Source organism: Eretmochelys imbricata, chromosome 7, assembly GCF_965152235.1.
Source record: "Eretmochelys imbricata isolate rEreImb1 chromosome 7, rEreImb1.hap1, whole genome shotgun sequence".
Lineage (NCBI taxonomy): Eukaryota > Metazoa > Chordata > Testudines > Cheloniidae > Eretmochelys > Eretmochelys imbricata.
Window position 1 is genome coordinate 8,060,141 of NC_135578.1, and position 18,734 is coordinate 8,078,874.

General features: G+C 40.7%; 1 protein-coding gene across 3 annotated transcripts in view; it reads right to left on the reverse strand.

The window, feature by feature from the left end:
• Positions 1-18,734, reverse strand: part of SUCLG2 (succinate-CoA ligase GDP-forming subunit beta) — a 232,409-nt gene that overhangs the window by 20,828 nt on the left and 192,847 nt on the right. Inside the window, exon 10 of one of the 3 annotated variants that reach the window (XM_077821195.1) lies at positions 1,107-1,232. The exons of the other annotated variants lie outside the window; for them this stretch is intronic. Coding sequence (XP_077677321.1) covers positions 1,221-1,232 — 12 coding nt within the window. The 3' untranslated portion in view covers positions 1,107-1,220. Of the gene's footprint in view, positions 1-1,106; positions 1,233-18,734 lie in introns of those variants that run through there. 3 annotated transcript variants of the gene reach the window in all.

Sequence of the window (18,734 nt, forward strand, 5' to 3'; positions counted from 1 at the left end):
CAGCAGCCCCATCCTCCTCACCCAATACTGGTAATCTCAGAGCTGCGTTCTGCGGATGCTCCAGGTCTGACCAATCACCTGTTTTGGGAGCAGGAATTTTTTCTTCCCATAGGGACCAAATTGGCAGAGGCCCAGGAGTTTTTTTTGCCTTCCTCACTCATGCTGGAGGCATAGTTAAGTTACATAAGAATAGGATTTAATCATTAGTGATCGTATTTCGTAAGGGTTTTAGTTTGTTGCAATTCGTGGCCAGTTTCCAATGTTGTTAAAAGGATAAAACGAACAGTCCCCAGAAGTAAAAGACCTGGAATTTTACTGATTGGGCCTTGTGCTTATGGGATAGGGGAAGACTTCATGGGCTCAGGTTCTCCCTTTTAGCACCGTCTATCCCCCTCGCTGCACGGTGGTGGTAGAACTCAGAAAAGTGAGCTGAGTCCTGGGGGTAGGCTGAGGAGGGTCTACCCTGAGTTATGGGTTATATGGTAGAAGCCCTGCACTGGAACCTCTTAAAATGCATGATAGGGTGGGTAGCCCTCTTCCCGTATGTTAAGTTTAATAAAGTTGAGGCCGGCTGCTGAAAATCCATCCCTATGTTTGTCTTCATTTGCTGTCACGTCTACTTCAAAGTTTCTTACCATTAAAATATACTGTAATTTTGTACTACAACAGTGGTGCATACAAGAGACGCTTCTCTGTCTTTTCTAAAATATGTTCCTAATTTGGGGACGTTGTACCAGGCATGTGATAAATCAACTTAAGCAAGTGTGTTAACATTACTAAAGATAAGGAAGAGGATTTTATGCCCAATACATATATTTTAATTCCTAATGCAGAATTTCTCATTTAAGTATCTGCTTTTCAGTTTTCAAGTTGAATTCTAATCAGTTCTCCTAATCCATTGGCAGCTAAAGGAGAAAAAAAATGTTGAAGGAAATTAGATGCAGCTTTGGATAATTGATGTTTGTATGCCTGGCTTTAATAAAAATACTCTGTTAAATCAGAGATGAGTCTAAAAAGATTCAATCAATAAGACACTGAATCAGGTGGAGAATTCAATCTTGGGTTTTATTGTAATCTTATAAATAAACCACAGATCAGTTGAAATGGTGCAGAAGATTCACTTATAAACTCGGCTGAAATTTGGGAACATTGTTGCTTCCCTACCCTGAGTAGATCTTGCAGTTCTAAATAACGGTCTTCTGAAGTAACTGTAACAGCATTCAGATGCTGTGCTAGGATGAAAAGATTTTTAGTATTTTATGTGCACGGAGAAAACCTGTAAATGTGCAGATTGCGCAGTGGGGATTAAGAACCCACCCACTGAACACTGGGATAAATATATATGAACATAAACGCACATTTAGAGTAGTGTACTCTGCCTGCATACAAGAAAGATCACCTTGAACAACATATTAATAATTAACATTTCTATCCAACTTCATGTCCTATAAGACAAGTCTATATTTCAGTAACCTTTAGTAGGGTAATCTAGATATAGGCATCTCCACAGGGCAAGTGTTTCCTTTTACACAGACAAGGTGGGTGAGGTAATATCTTTTATTGCATCAACTTCTGCTGCTGAAAAAGACAAGCTTTTAAGCTACACAGAGCACTTCTTCAGACACACACACACAGTAGACTTGAAATCTCCATTGAGGCGAGCTACAACCAGTTTTGTAGCCTTCCAGTGAAGAAAAAACAATGGGCAGTAACGTGAAGGCATCGTTACTGCTAGATACTCAATATACATCTCATCAACTCCAAGTTTCAGAGTTAGTGGTGGAAACTGAACCGTGTTAACGTGAGAGCTGTTCGTGCTAGAGGACAGTATTGAGCCTTTTGTAAATGTCAGAATACCATTAATATGCAAAAATGAAATATCCATCAGTATTGTGTGTACATACATATACCACAAAAATATGCATATACATATTTCTGTCTGTCTCTCTCTATAAAATTACATACATATAATTATGCACACATTCTGCATTGCCGTATCATTTTAAATAATGAAGCTGTGAACTACAGTTAATTACTTTTTGTTTATCCTGTCATCACGATACCAAACAAACCCTTCAAAAATGTTAAAAGTTTAAAACTTCAAAAAAAAATTAAATGCAGTTTTACAATTTTTAACACAGTAATTGTGCTAATGGATTACTCTTAAAGCTGTATAGCTCCTTGACAAAATCCAGTCAGTTATTATGTTGCAGGCAAGTAAGAACATTCACAGTATGGCATGTGGACAGCTTTGGTCTACTGGTACTTTAAGTTCAGTTTGTACAGTTATATAATATGTAACTGCCTATTATGGAACTTCCTATATATTTCTTGGTCTCTAAAATGTTCTGAAGTCTTAAAAAAACATATTACAACATTCAGTTATCATACATTTAAGAATTAATATGAGGGGGCATCAATGAAGCATTCCCCTAACCCCAAAAATCCATTTATAAATCTATATACAGGACGTCTAGCTGTCTGCAGCTGCAGAGTTCCAGTCTGCCAAGTATCCTCTGAATTCTACAGTGCCAACATGAATATTGTATTTGATGGAAAGACAGGAGAGAGCACTTGTTTTTGGTGAAAAACTAGATATTTGCATGTTTCTATTTTTCTTTCTTTTCCCCCCTCCCATTTTACTGTAGAACAACTAGAGCAGACTTAGAACAATGATGCATGTTAGCACTCCACAGCAATGACATCTATTTAGTATCGAGTATCTCTGATAGCTTGAAAAAAATAAATTAAAATAAAATAAAATAAAAATTAATACTTTAATTATAATGAATCTAATCATTGTAAGTGGAAAAATAATTTTAAGAATATCTTCATATACACACAATGATCATGGATAGAAGACACTGAAGGGGAAGGCCAAACGACTTGGTATCTGGACCGGATAGGTGCAGACCTCAGAGAGACCAATTTTCATGACAGCTGATCCCGAATAGGGAAGTGACATGAAATCAGAAGACCATATCTATCTATCTAGACAAGTAATTCAAGATGAAAATGACTGCAATACTCAGGTCCCCAAAATCAAAACTGCTGCTAATGTTCTCTTTGTGGAATACTTCTACCAAAGACAAATTAATGTTATCTAATCTTGTGACAGTAGGAAAAACTAATCTTCTGGATTAGTTCTCCATCTACTACCAATGTAAGATCTCTGTCACTCTCTCTCTTCCACACACTCGCACCCTCCCTCTATACCATAAACAATATTCTAAAATTACTGATATTGCTGTCTGACCTTGCAGTAATCAGTTGCTCTGAAGCTTGATCCATTTATTTTAGCTGAAACAAGCTGCTCAGCAAATGTCAGTAAAACCGTATCTGCGGTGAATTAAAAGCTACATTGACAAAGAACTTCCTTATAGCTTGCTGTGATTGAAATCTGACAAAACCTCTTTATACCTCCAGGCACCTAAACATATTGATTGACCTCTCCTCTTCAAATATAAATAAGCTCTATTTAACCCCTTCACCAGCTAATGACATATCTAAAGACTATGAAGCAGGTAATTCTTCATACGTTTTGTCTTCTTTTTTGTGGGTGATTGTGGCAAAACAGTGGGAATATGAACTCTAAGGTGCCATCTAATGTCAGAAATATTTTCCATATATTTGAATGCTATACAGTGAGTTTGCGTGATAGTTGGAACGTGTTTTCAGGCTAACGGGGCACTATATCACAGTTGATAGGTCTAAGTATGTAACAAGTTTGACAACAACCCGTTGTTAAAGGTCCTAGCTTCAGGTCTGTGGATATATAATTTTATATAACTGATCCATTCAGGTATCAGAAACAGATGAACAAGAAGGGCAGGTGAGCTGCATACTGGTAGATATTGCTTTTCAAAGAGCGCCCCCTGCTTTTCTACCTTCAAGGCAATGAGTCAACTAAGGGAAAATGACTGAAACCAGAAACCTTCAAAAAAGGGGAAGCTGTCAAAGTGAGGTTGTAAACGAGTATGCCATGGGAAGACACTGAGGTCCCAGCAGTAATGGTTTGTAAGAGCAGACTGAGGCTATGGCTACGCTGCAGAATTTACAGTGGGGCAGCGGGACCAATGCAACTGCTAGTGCAGACCCTCTACGCTGATGGGAGAGCGCTCTCCCATCGATTTAATGGCCCCAGCCCCTGCGAGTGGCGGTACCTATGCCCGTGGGAGAAGCTCTCCTGCCAATATAGCGCCGTCCACACCAGCACTTAGGCCAGTGTAACTTATAGCGCTCAGGGGGGTGGCTTTTTCGCTCATGGTGTCGACAGCATCCTAACTTATACAGACGTAAGCTGGAGGTAAGGTGTACGTAGCCTCAGTAAAACTCTTTGGGATAGACCCACAAAGGGATTTAGGCACCTAACTGCTACACAAAACCCATGCTCAGCTGCAAGCTGACTTGCAGGTACCCGAATTCCCATGATGCCTGAGTTTCTGCCAGTAATCCTACACATAGCTTCCTCAGACCTGATGACCAGCACCTAAGTCCCAGCGAGATCCTCAAATTAGATGTTCCTCTGCCTATCTTGCCTGTAGGGCCCGATCCATTAAGCATTAAGCCGAACAGATCGAGCACCGCATGAAATGCTGGAGGAGGAGGAGATGATGGTGGTGCTCTTATAGCCTGTAGCCCAGTGGTTACAGCACTCACCCAGGTTGTGGGAGACCTAGGTTCAAATTCCCACTCTGCCTGCTGTGGAGCAGGGATTTTTGAACCAAGGGCTCCCACCTCTCCGGAGAGCTCCCTGGTGAAACTGTTCCACTTTTAAAAAATAATTAGATAGTCATGGGAGCAAGGACTTGAACTGGGCCCACATCCAAGGTGAGTGACCTAACTCCTGGGCTAAGGGATCACTCCCACTCTCTCTCTCTCTTTTTCTGGCCCAAGAAAGGACTTAGGCACCTAACTCCAGGAGAGGGTTCACGGCTGTGAATCCTAAGCAGAAATAGGTGCCTAAGTCCCACTGCTCTCCTCAGCATTTCCTATTGGCTAGCTTAGGCACCTCCCCGCTTAGCTTGCTGCCTTTTGTGGCTCCCTCTCTTAGGTGCCTGACTCTCCCTATACATTGTTCAGAGAGCTTTGATGCCGAACTTGGGGCTGTGGATTCCATTAGGCAGCAGTGCGCCTATTCATTAGGCGATGCAATGCTGAACCTAAATCCCCTTTGTGAATCTAGCCTCCGGAGGATGGATACAGGGGACAATCTCACAATCTCTGTGCTCATTTTTGTCAGCTCCAGTCTGATGTCAGAGATGGACACTTTTCCAAAGAGCAGAATACTCCATGTGTTTAGGGTTGTAGCTCCAGCAGCCATCCTCCAAAACAAACAGGCACTTCTATAATGTGAGGGTCTCCAAGAGCTTCACAAACCCTAATGAATCAAGCCCTACAGCTCTCTTATCAGGTAAATGTGCGTTGCATTGAGTGGCCCAAAGTGACATAGGAAGCCTGTGGCAGAGCCAGGATCAGAACCTAGATCTCCCATCTCTCAGTTTTAACTTTCTGCTTTGCATGGGTACGTCTACATTGCAATAAACAACTAGAGGCACCGAGTCTCAGAGCCTGGCCAGCTGACTTCGGCTGCCTGGCTATAAAACAGCAGTGTACATTCTCGGACTGGACCACGGAGGGTCTCAGAGCCCAGGCTCCAGCCTGAGCTTCTGCACTGCAATGTTGTAGCCCTGCAGCCCAATTTCCACAAGCCCGAGTTGGCTGACCACAGGTCTTTTCCTGAGGTGTAGGCATACCCCATATGTCTGACATGCCTGGGCATGACGATTACAATACTCAATGTGGGTGCCATTAGTCATACCATCTGAAATGTGGATCAGGAATGGATTCCCTGCATACCTTACCTGCTGCAGTAGACCTGGCTGCATGTGATTTTACATACTTTTAGCAAAAGAAGAGATCCAAAAGCAAACTCCAAGGATGTCATCTGGATTTGTAACACTCTCTGAAGAATTTTGAATCCATAAACCAAAGAATGGATGACACTCATCCATGTACTTTTTTTTTTTTAATCTGACAGACACAGTACGGATAATCTTCATTGAATATATAATCCAAGAAAATATAAAGCTATGCTCAGGAGACTTGTTCTACGCTGGGCAGCCAAAATGAAGAGACAAGTAAAATGGAGACACATTGTTCCCAGGAGCAGAGCACATATAGAAGTCTCAGCCAGGTCCAGACCCACATTTCTGCCAAAACACAAAGAGCACTGTATCCTAGAATCATAGAAATATGGGGCTGGAAGGGACCTTGAGAGATCATCAAGTCCAGCCCCCTGCACTGAGGCAGGACCAAGTAAACCTAGACCAGTTCTGACAAGGGATTGTCCAACCTGTTCTTAAAAACCTCCAATGATGGGGATTCCACAACCTCCCTTGGAACCCTTTTCCAGAGTTTACCTACCCTTAGAATTAGAAAGTTTTTCCTCACATCTACCCTAAATATCCCTTGCTGCAGATTAAGCCGGTTATCATTTAAAGGTTGTGCTGCCCTCGGAGAGTGCACAAAAGTTATTCCATATTTTAATGTTATCTGCTCTTTTCTTTTTATTAAAAAGCAAACAAGAAAAAACATGCACCCATGGGACAAAACTGAGCTCCATGGGACATAAACGTTCAGTGCCACACATTGGCCTTTAATTTTGTGTCTCCAAAACTTGGCACCCACAACACTCAGTTTTGGGTATGCAAATTACACTTCTAACTAGGCTGGAAGATGTATCACTCATGATTTGCTTATTTGTCTGATTTATATGTAACAGTGTTATTTGTATATATCAATCTGTCCTTCTGAGGGTGCAGACTCTTTGGGCCTGATTTCAGAGGCCTTATGCACCCGCAACTTGCACTAAAAGTGTAGGTGCTCAGCACTTCTGAAAATCAGGTATTTGGCCTTACAAATTTAGAATCCACTTTTAAAAAATACTTTTCTGTACTCAGTTGTATTGCACTTTTGCCATAGTGTTCGGGGGATAGTGGGAGACTGGCAAAGCATTGAGAGAACTGCTATAATTTAGAGAAAAATGACCTAAATTAAAATGGTAGTGGTCAGTTCTGTGCTGGGATTTGACAAGTCTTTTTTAGTTTTTGGGGGACACATTTAACTTTGCTGAAGTTAGTATTACTTGGCATTACTACAGCATGTTAATGTATGTACAGTGCTTTCGGCAGGTAGGGAATGAATCCTCACACCTGTCTGAGGGAGGTAAGTATCATTATCTCCAATCTGCAGCCAGGGAAACTCAGGCAAGGCAGAGAGGTGAAATGATTTTCCATGTCCATACAAGAAGTTGGTGGTTGAGCTTGGATTATAACTCAGGTGTTCCTGTCTCCCAACACCAGTCTCACTCCTTTACAACACACTGCCTTTTAGTGGTAAATTAACCTCCCCTCATTCTGGAGGTTTTCAAATTGGTTTCATCTGAATGTTTATATTTTCTTACAGTCTGGCATGAATACAGTGATCATGAAAAGCAGAGACTGATGCAATGACTGAACCAAGTATAATGGCTCTCCAATGCAGTCCACCAAGCCAATATATTCCTTACTATTAAGCCATCGTTTTTGATCAGACTGGGCTGTACCGTTTTGCCAATGTGTGTGAACACCACATCTATGATGGATTACATTGAAAATCACCACATACGCTATACTTGTTTTCTAATCAATTTTGAATGCCGCTTTCTAATGGTGAAAGTTTAGTGAATGAACTCGTTCTAGACTTCTCGGATGGATTTGATGTAGTTATTAAAAACTATGCATGGATCTCAAAATGATTGAAAAAATAATGCAAAAACCCCCAAGCAAGACTATTCTCACCCTTAACACTTCCGTTATGTCTCACTTTTCTTACTGCAGCACCTGGACTGCAAAGGAGAGCTGGTCCCATTGCGCTAGATGCTGCACTACATGCAGCAAAGGAAAAGTCTCTGCACCAAAGAGCCTACAAAGTAAACAGACAAGACATTCTAGGAGCAGGGAACCATCCACACTATATGGGCAGGGAACTGAGGCACAGAAAGATCAAGGGACTTGCCATAAGCCACACAGGGGTCTGTAGCAAAGCTGGAACTGAATCTAAATCTCCTGATTCCCAGTCCAAATGCCTCAGCCCACAAGACTCTTGCAAATATCTTTTTAACAGAAATTCAATTCTATAACATCCTTTTCTACTGCTTAAGAACCACGACATATGGCTCAAGAGCCACATCAATCCTATGTGAATAGAGAAGTAAATGGAACCTTTGCACAAAAAATCAATGGGCGTGCATGGCTCTCAATGTTTTCCTATGGATCAGCATATGATATATTTCGTTATAACATATACTGGCACAGACTTACACATACATTATTTGCATTACAAAATATATGCAAAACAAGGGAAAGGAACACACAGGCCAACATTTTACTAAGTTAAAAACTTAAAAAAACCAAACAAGATGCAACTTTATATATTCTGTTTTATCCAGGGAAAAAGTATTTTAAATACTCTTATTTTCAAAACTAAAAATGGATTCTAAAACTAATCTACAAACTAAACTATGGATTCTGGATGCACCCCTACTAAAAAGCATTTTTATTTTTTTAGCACTCTGAAAAGGTCAGAATTTTGAGGGTTAAAATAACTTCAATGGAAAGAAATTTGAACAGATTCTGATAGCATTAAAATTAAGTTTGAAATATATTTTTAATGGTGTTTAGCATTAAATTCAAAAATACTCAATTGCCACATAAATTATATAGAATTACAAAAATACAGGCTGGACATTATACTGAACTCAGAGTTGCAGTGTGATTACACACTGACTTATTCATGAGATTAGTCCAGAAGAGAGATAAGCACTATTGCTAGCTACAATACTCAAAATGATGTAATAAAAGGTTGAAATCATATAGGCATATCTTTGCTCAATATGCATCTGTTCCCACTGATAGTTGGGATATGAACATTTATGAATGCCTTGAAAATGCTGTTTTAACTGCAGGTTAAATGCAAGCTGCCTTATTCAATGTTGAAATCTTACTCAGATCCACTAACTTTTCCTATTAGAGCCCATCTACAGTCCATTTACAAAGATTCAGCATATGTATCACATTGGTGTGAAAGATTTAGACAAACATAAACATGAAATCAATTGCTCAACACATCCACTAGAGGACAGTGCAATTCAATATGGAAAAGTGGAAAATATGGAAAATATCCCCTTGGAGAGAAGACCTGGGTTATTTCTTCTACTTACAGCCAAGCCATCTAATTTTACTTTATAAAAATGGTGTAGAATTTTATTTTGCTTCTTTGGGAAGGAACTTCCAAAGCCTGAAAGTCACAAATTTAAAGAGGGCAAGTTATCTAAAAAGGAAAACAGGAAAGCTTGTGGCTGTGTGAAGAAATATGAATATAATGACATTTTTAATGATTTTTACCATTGTAAAATGGGTAAAGATTTTAAATTAGTCCAAAAAAAAAAAGCATAACTGTTATCTCATCAGGAGAAAAACTCTGGTGGAAACACAGGAAAGAATTCAGTTGACTGGCTGATGGGGAGAGGCAGGAAAATAGATTTTCTTAACTGCTGGGACTGGAAGCATGGCCACCATTCCCACTAAGTCAGGAGACAAATCAACCACAGCTGCAAAATTATTTAGGCTGTCAATGGCTGTTATGCTTGTGCTGTGTGCACTTTTGGAGATATATAGCGCTAAGAACCGTCACAAAGCCCAAACCATCACTCCTTTCTGCTCCAAGTGCAGGGTGCATTTATTTGACCTTGCCTTCTCTAATATAAAACATAGCAAGAGGTGTGCGTGTGCATGCATCCATCTGGGGAGAGAAAGCACAACATGGGACAGATGTTAGGCATGTGGTTTAATGTATTGCTGGAAGGTGCTCAGATACTGTGGTGAAGAGCACAGTACAAAAACCTGTATAGAATAGAAAATAAATTGTGAATGGATGTGGATTATAATATCTGGACTGCAGATTAGCAGTCCATATTAGTAATTAGCATATTAGTTCAGGGGTCCTGCTGGCTAAGGAGAAGACTGAAAACCTTTCACCTGATATAACTAATTTGGCACTCTGTTGGATACTTTGTTCTGGTTAATTCACCTCACTAGAAAGAAAGGTTTCAAGATTCCAACCGCCATGTGTCTGCAAAGTTATTCTGCAACTCCAATGAGTCATTTGAATTTCATGCACTGAGCCAGTGCTCCAGGCCCTCCTCTCCATACCTGCCGCAAACTCAGATCCAGAATGCTCCACCATTTGATTTGGCTGTCAAGAGAAATAAAGGTTATTTGCTGGACTGGGAAAGACTGCCGAAAGAATTCAATGATGTGTTCCTTCTGTCTCTCTGAAGGGATTACTGTTGTGGACCTAGAAATCCTTTGACAGGAGTGAGAGAAAAGTTCAGATCCAAGGTGTTCTGTAGCAGGCTGGGATGTGCTCAGCATGGGGACCAGGCCTAGCTCCCAAGGGGACTTGTTTGTGACATTTTTCTTCCTGGAATTCTCCCTTATTCCCTTTTGGTCACAATATGGGAAGAGATTCAAGAATTAACTGGCTCAGTTCCCTAGCTCAATGGAACCCGGAATGCTGGACTGTGTGTCCCAGGCCCCATACTTGATAAGAGACTTCTGCTCAAGTGACCGTGGTCTGTGCTTGTGGAGCAGAAAGAAATGAGTTGTATCCCCACCGTCATTATGAAATTCCAAATGGACACGGTGGGCAGCAAAGAGAAAACTGTGAACTTCCAGGCTGTCATGGCTGGTACGATATCTATTTTTAGCTCGGCACTCCTTGCAATGACAATACTCTGAATGCTTTGTTTTGTTTACAGGATGACACACTGAGTCCTAGCACAAGGAAGCAGTTGGGATCTAACAATGTCGTCACTGTTTTCATGTACCCTTTGTACCTGATGACAATTACATTAATAGAAAGCTAACTATTCCCCTAGTGTGACCTTGTCAAGGTTCCTTTCCCACTCTGAACTCCAGGGTACAGATGTGGGGACTTGCATGAAAGACCCCCGAGCTTATTCTTACCAGCTTAGGTTAAAAACTTCCCCAAGGTACAAACTTTGCATCGTCCTTGAACCCTATGCTGCCACCACCAAGCGTGTTAAACAAAGAACAGGGAAAGAGCCCACTTGGAGACATCTTCCCCCAAAATATACCCCCCAAGCCCTACACCCCCTTTCCTGGGGAAGGCTTGATAATAATCCTCACCAATTGGTGAAGGTGAACACAGACCCAAATCCTTGGATTTTAAGAACAATGAAAAAATCAATCAGATTCATAAAAGAAGAATTTTAATTAAAGAAAAGGTAAAAGAATCACCTCTGTAAAATCACGATGGTAACTACTTCACAGGGTAATCAGATTCAAAACGTAGAGAATCCCTCTAGGCGAAACCTTAAGTTACAAAAAGACTCAAAAACAGGAATATACATTCCATCCAGAACAGCTTATTTTACAAGCCATTAAAGAAAACCTAACGCATTTTCTAGCTAGATTACTTACTAACTTTACAGAAGTTGGAGAACTTGCATCCTGATCTGTTCCCGGCAAACGCATCACACAGACAGACAAACCCTTTGTTCCCCCCCACTCCAGATTTGAAAGAATCTTGTCCCCTCATTGGCCATTTTGGGTCAGGTGCCAGCAGGGTTACCTTAGCTTCTTAACCCTTTACAGGTGAAAGGATTTTGCCTCTGGCCAGGAGGGATTTCATAGCACTGTATACAGAAAGGTGGTTACCCTTCCCTTTGTATTTTTGACAGACCCCTTACTTACACAACAGATTAGAATGCAGTATGGGAGAAAAAAAATAAAGAGACTTTTAGATAATTTTTTGAAAAAGTATCAGATATGGGATATTGCTTCATTAATATTTTCAGCTGAGGGCATTACACTAGTATTTCACCGTCTGACTGCACATTTAGAATCAACATGTGGCAAGAGACGTTTTCGGGTCAGAAATGGCCTCTCCAACATAACTAGAAGAAATTAAATATTATTTAATCTCATTTGTTCCATTCATACCATTTATCAAGTCCATATTATTTTGGTAGCAAAGCACCAACTGTACTAATTAATCTGGAAATCAAGTTCTACAACAGATGGTGAAAAAATGAGAACAAAATTGCCCACCTATCTAAAGAGCAAAATCAGTCAACATAGTAGTTAGGACCTAACATGGCCTAATCTTGCACAAACTTAATACTGGACACAGTCCCAGTGATGTAGGTGGAACTATTCATAGCAATAGGACGTTCTCAGAGTAGTAAACGCCTGGAGGATCGTTCAGTACTTAGGGAACATTTGGGGGTCGTGATGGATAATCAGCGGAACATGAGCTCCCACTGCAACACTATGGCCAACAGGGCAAGTACAATCCTGGGGTGCATAAACAGGGGAGTCCTGAGGAGCAGTAGAGAGGTTAGATTACCTCTGTATTTGGCACTGGTATGACTGCTGCTGAATATTGTGTCCAGATCTGGTGCCCACAATTCAAGAAAGATGCTGATAAATTGGAGAGGGTTAAAAGAAGAGTCACAAGAATGATTAATGGATCAGAAAACATGCCTTTTATAGTAATAGACTAAAGGAGAAAGTTAAGGGGTGATTTGATTCCAGTCTATAAATACCTACATGGGGAACAAAGATTGAATAATCATTTCTTCAATCTTGCAGAGAAAGGTATAAAGACAATCTAATGGCTGGAAGTTGAAGATACACAAATTCAAACTGGAAATAAGGTGTAAATTTGTAATAGTGAGAGTAAATAACTGTTGGAACAACTTACGAAGAGTCATGGTGACCATTTTTTAATAAAGATTGGATGATCTAAAACATCTGCTCTAGGAATTCTACTGGGGAGGTTCTGTGGCCTGTGTGTTATGCAGGAGGTCAGCTTAAGTCAGGGGTGGGCAAACTACGGCCCGTGGGCCGGATCCGCCGGATCTGTCCCGCGAGCCATTTTAAGCTGGCCCCAAGCAGTGCCAAGCGGCTCGGCCCCACTCCGGCTGGGGCGCTGGGTCGGAGGCCGCACCAAGTGGCTTGGCCCCACTCCGGCCGGGGTGCTGGGTTGGGCCTGCACAACATAGCTCGGTCCTGCTCCGGGAGGCGTTGCGTCAGGGGCCATGCCCCTGAGCCTCTCCCCATGCCCCAACCCCGATCCCCCTCCCACCCTCCGAACCCCTTAGTCTCAGCCCAGAGCACCCTCCTACATCCCAAACTCCTCATCCCCAGCCCCACTCCAGAGCCCACACCCTGTCCCACACCCTGTCCCACACCCCAACCCCAATTTTGTGAGCATTCGTGGCCCTCCATACAATTTCTATTCCCTGGTGTGGCCTTCGGGCAAAAAAATTTGCCCAGCCCTAGCCTAAGTGATCACAATGGTCTCTTCTGGCCTTGGCATCTATGAATACATATCATCATCCAGCTGTGCAAAAGAATGTAGGAGACTGTACATGCTAGTTGTGTACACCCCAAAATCCCCTTACCTGAGAAAGATTACACAATATTTTAGCTGTGAATAGATCCTTCACAACGGAATAAAAGTTTCATATTACATTTAATCCAATATCATCCTGCATTTTGCTTCTTGCACCTTACATTTAATTTCTTAATGTAATTGTACTTTGAAGCGTTTTTGACATTTTTAAAGAACCTGAAGTTCAAATTAGATTTCTGATCGCTAAACGATATTCAGTTATGTGAAAAATAAAAATAAAATAAGTAAAGGATTCATTATTTAAGCAATACGACAAAATAGGCAGTATATTTCTCTACTATATAAGAAATCTGCTGACAGTGAACGCATTTCTGTATATCATGCTTTATGTGGTGTTATAAAGTTAAGGGCTGAGTGACTCTAACCACTTGAAAAGTGCAAAATCTTCTAAAAAGACAGTGCCTGAAGTATCTTAATGCTGTGATAAAATGGAACTAGCAGAGTGTACCCTCCAATATGCAGCATGGATATAGTCAATGTAAATTATTGTTGAATTTTAGGAGTGAGAGTTTTACTGATTGACTTCATCCTTGTATATTAACAGCACTCTAGGAAATTTACCAAAAATGTACAGTTCTTTGTTTTTATGAAGATCGTAAGTACCCATGAAATAGACATCATATACCCAGACTGCAGCTTTACTGAAAATCTACAAGACATCACATATGATTTCTGATAATTGTGGAAGAGTTCAAATCTGATAGCCCATTCCAAAGACCCACTTACAAATATGTATTATAAATAAGACAGGCAGGTTCATCAACATATTTAATGAACATTGATATCAATTTGACATCACTGACAGGCAAATCTCCTTTGCTAACCACAATTCTAAAGCCACTTCTTCATTCATAAAGAGAATAAAACCTCTTCAATGACATTTTAAATCCTTATTGGAAATGGTCTTTGGGGAAGAACTGGGCAAGAAATTGTGTGAATGCTACAAAACTGAATATCCAAATTATTTTTGGAAGTAACTATAAGCACAGCAGAAACAGAAAACTAGTTCCCAATATTAGCATAACACTCCTGACTATGCCATTCACTGAGCTGTAGTAACTCTATCTGTGTCTCACTCTATTTTCAAGCCTCTCCACAGTGCAGAGATTAGTGAACGAAGGCTATGTCTACACTGCAATTAGACACCCACGGCAGGCCTGTGCCAGCTCACTTGGGCTTGCGGGGCTCAGGCTAATTGCAGTGTAGATGTTTGTGCTTGGGTTGCAGCCCAAGCTCTGGGACCCTGGGACATACCCCCTGTTTTTTGGGAGGCGCAGGAGCTAGCAATCCTTGCATAGAGCAACTTTCAGGAGCGAGACATTTATATGGCTAATGAGAACATCCACAGCTACATTAAACAGAGGAGAAAAAGAAGAAAAAGAAAATGAGTCCTCATGATTCAGGGCATCAGCCAACCACTAACTGATAGAGTTAGAAATCAATTTCCCCTGTAGACAGGTTCTCTGAAACATCTGGGACTGGCCACTGTCAGAGATTTAACTAGTTAGATACAGGTCTAGTCTGACAATTTCCATATTCTTTAGACAGTTGACCATCTGGATATCATGTAATTGTATCCCCAAAATTGCAAGTGTAAAATTAGAAGTCTTTTTTGCATGTCTGGCCCGAAAACATTTTTTTTTACTTTAAAATGCAAATTAGGATGCAAAACACCTCCCTCACAAACTCCCACCTATGACCCTTGAAAATTATTTGCCTTCTGGCTTTTATCAGGACTTCCTCAGGCCATGATTTCATCTTTTCTCTGCACCAGTTGGGCTAGACACTTACTTTATTTTCATTAAAGCTGAAAGTCTCACATAATCACAGGATTCCAGGACCTGGGGCAGTTAACAGTGACACCAAATATTCTGAGACTTGTGATGAAATGTATGGACATCTACTTTTTTCCGCTATCTGCTGGACTCCACATTTTCCTTTCGGTAAAGGATTGGCCCAAGCACCATGTTTTAAAAATTGATGTCAAGGGAATAATTATTGAATCTAACCCCCAGCCCAAATGATTTTCATTCCATAACTTTTCCCTAGAGAAAAGTACAGTGTATTTACCTACAATATCAAAATACTATATTTTGTTCTCGTCCACAAAAAATCAGATAAGGAGCAGTTATTTATCAGATACAGAGACTCGGGAGAGCTTAATACTTTGTCACCTGAGACATATGTTTGACATGTATTCCCCATGCAGAGGGGAATGCAGTATCACAGAAACTCATATCTAGGTCAGACTATTGTTTTGATAGATGGAAACTCCTGAAAAAGAATTCTAAACTGGAGGAACTTTAATTAAAGCATAAAATGTATTGTCAAGGATACTGAATGATATATGCTTTGTCTAACATATAAAACCTGCAAATAATTAAAAAATGTTCTTTTACAATAACACTAGTAATGAAAAACCCAAATTATTGTGCATATGAGGTTTTGAATTATTACTACGTCAACATCAGCAAATCAAAATGCATGACCATCATCTCTTAACTATAAAATTTATACAAGACTGCATAAAAATGGAGAGCGGTAATGTTTGAGTCATGTGTCCTTGTTATCAATTACAATGATAATATTGTGAAAGCGTTACAATCTTTTCAATTTAAGCACACTGTTTAATCAGGGCGCAGTGTCTGTCTAGTGATTGTAACCAGACACTTGGAACTAAAGCCCTTACTTCTTTAATGTGAAGAATTCCTTGCTATTCCACCAAAAGGAATTGGACTTCATCAGATAAATGCAACTGTGACTCAAGCCAGATTTGTCACTATGATTCTTGGCAGAGAGAGTAAGTGGAGCTTTTGCACTGCCCTTCCAATGCACCAACGCCGTGGGAGGTATAGGCAGACAAGGGATGTCCCACTCAGAGCTGGGGGAGACTGAAAGGCAGATTATATTGGCTGAGCCACAATCTCCTTCCAGGTCTGCTCCAGGGGCAGCATGCTGTTCAGGGCTAGAATCAAAGCCACAATTCAGTCCTTAACAGGACTTTTGTCCTGACTTTCCTCTGTTGGGACCCCCAGCCTCCCTTGCTATGTATATTAAAACCATGCACTGGGAGCAGAGTTTCTGGAAGATGAATGATCATTTTTATCTTCTGTGAGGTTATATAAAAGTAATTTGAAGGTTTTTTTTTAAATGGAATAACTGACAGTTTAAAAATTAATGATCAGTAAATTACGTTTTCACACAGCTAGAGTGCAACGTTAAGGATCACATTATTGGATGACTGGATGGCTCACAGGCTTGACATTGTTTCTAGAGCTTTTTGGATTTTGTTAATCATCACAACACACAGTCTGGGATTAAAAAAAACCAAACCCCACTCAGAAAATATACTGGGCCAGATCCCCAGCCAGTGTATATCAGAGCTATGACAGTTTACTCCAGCTGAGAATCTGGCCACCATCTTTACTTTAGGTACCCTTTATCATGTGCTTCATTTGACCTCAAAATTTCTGCATTTCAGTTTCTGGGAAAGACTCATTCTCCTTGCAAAGAAACAAACACACAATACGATTTATCAGCAGCCTCCCCCTAGCTTAAAGCAACGTACAATAAACAAGAGGGGAGTGTCCAACCCACAGCCCTGAAATGATCTGAACAGCAAATCTGAACTGTGAAAGAAGTCACAGTGCTAAATGAAGAAACAGATGGAGTGAGCATAAAACAATCACAGAAAAGCCAGTGTGAAGGAACAGTAATCAAGGTTGAGATGTTCAAGGCAGACTAGGGGATTCAGACACATTAAAATTAAGGAAGATGCATCTAAGGCTACATCTACACTAGTGGTTCTCAAGCTATTTATCACTGTGGGCCCCATATGCAGCTCTCTATGTTATGTGGGCTGCAGCCACACAATATATATACTAACTGTATGGCCCGGAGGATGTCACATGGGCCACAGCTGGGTGCTGACCGGGCCACAAGCCTATGCTGGCAAAACTTACGTCACTCAGGGGTGTGAATATTCCACCCCATGAGCAACATAAATTTCACTGACAAACGCTCATGTGCACAGTGCTATGTCGGCTTCTCCCACTAACACAGCTTCTGCCGCTCATGGATGTGGGTTTTTTATGCCGACAGGAGAGCTCTCTCCCGCCGGCATAAAGCGTCTTCACCGCCCGTGCTGTAGCAGCACAGCTGTATCGTTACAGCTGCACATATAGACGTAGCCTAAATCACGGGCTGCTTTGCGAATCTCAGCCCAGATCTCTGTGTAATAGAGCATCGGATAAGGGGGTCTCTCTCTTAACCCCAGGTGACCAATACTACCCTCGCTGACAAGGGAACTGGGTTACAAAATGATTTGCAGTGAGGGCAACAGAAATGTAACCTGCAGATCCTCTGTCTCAAGGAGATCTGTATTGATCAACAATGATTTAGGGCTTGGCCCTGCCCTCTGATAGGCTGCAAAGTACTGTTTACAAGCATCTGCTTGGAAACCATTTAAAAACTGGACTAATAAGCATAGCTTGGTAATGGTGAAAATTATTAGTCGCACGGATTAGCTTTGAGGAGCATGGCTGAGATTTCAAAGCCACCTATGGGATTTAGAGGTACATTACTTTGAATGGAAATTGGGCATCCAAATCTCTTGTGGCTTTGGAAATCCTAGTTCAAGTGCTCAGGATAGGGCTCAAACTACAACACTGCACACACTATTGCTTGAAACTAAATATGACCAATCTTCTGTATCAAGTGGGGAGAAATGACTAAGGAGTACTAGTCAATATTCCGTTACGAAACCGACTACCAACTGTCGCCAAAAGCCGTAATTTCCTACGGTGTTTTCAAAATGACATATCACTTCTACATTAAGATTTTCTGCAACGATCATTGCAATATACAATATTGGTGATTTAAGAATAGAAACACAAGATTACAGTAATTTCTTGTTTCGGGACTCTTAAGAGAAAACTGATTAGGAAATAACATTCTGTAAAAAGAAAACATCTTATTAAATTAATTCCTAAACACATCTGTGAAGCAAATCCAACATAAGCTTGATCTACATTAATAATGAAAATCTTTATCAATTCTCAACCTCTGAGTAAATCAGACCCAAGCAAAATCAGATGAATGGTTTTACCCTGTAAAAGTGCAAAAGCAAAATGTGAAGTTTACTATCTTCTTGGGGCCACTTTTAATTTTTCACAGCTGGAAGAGATCAG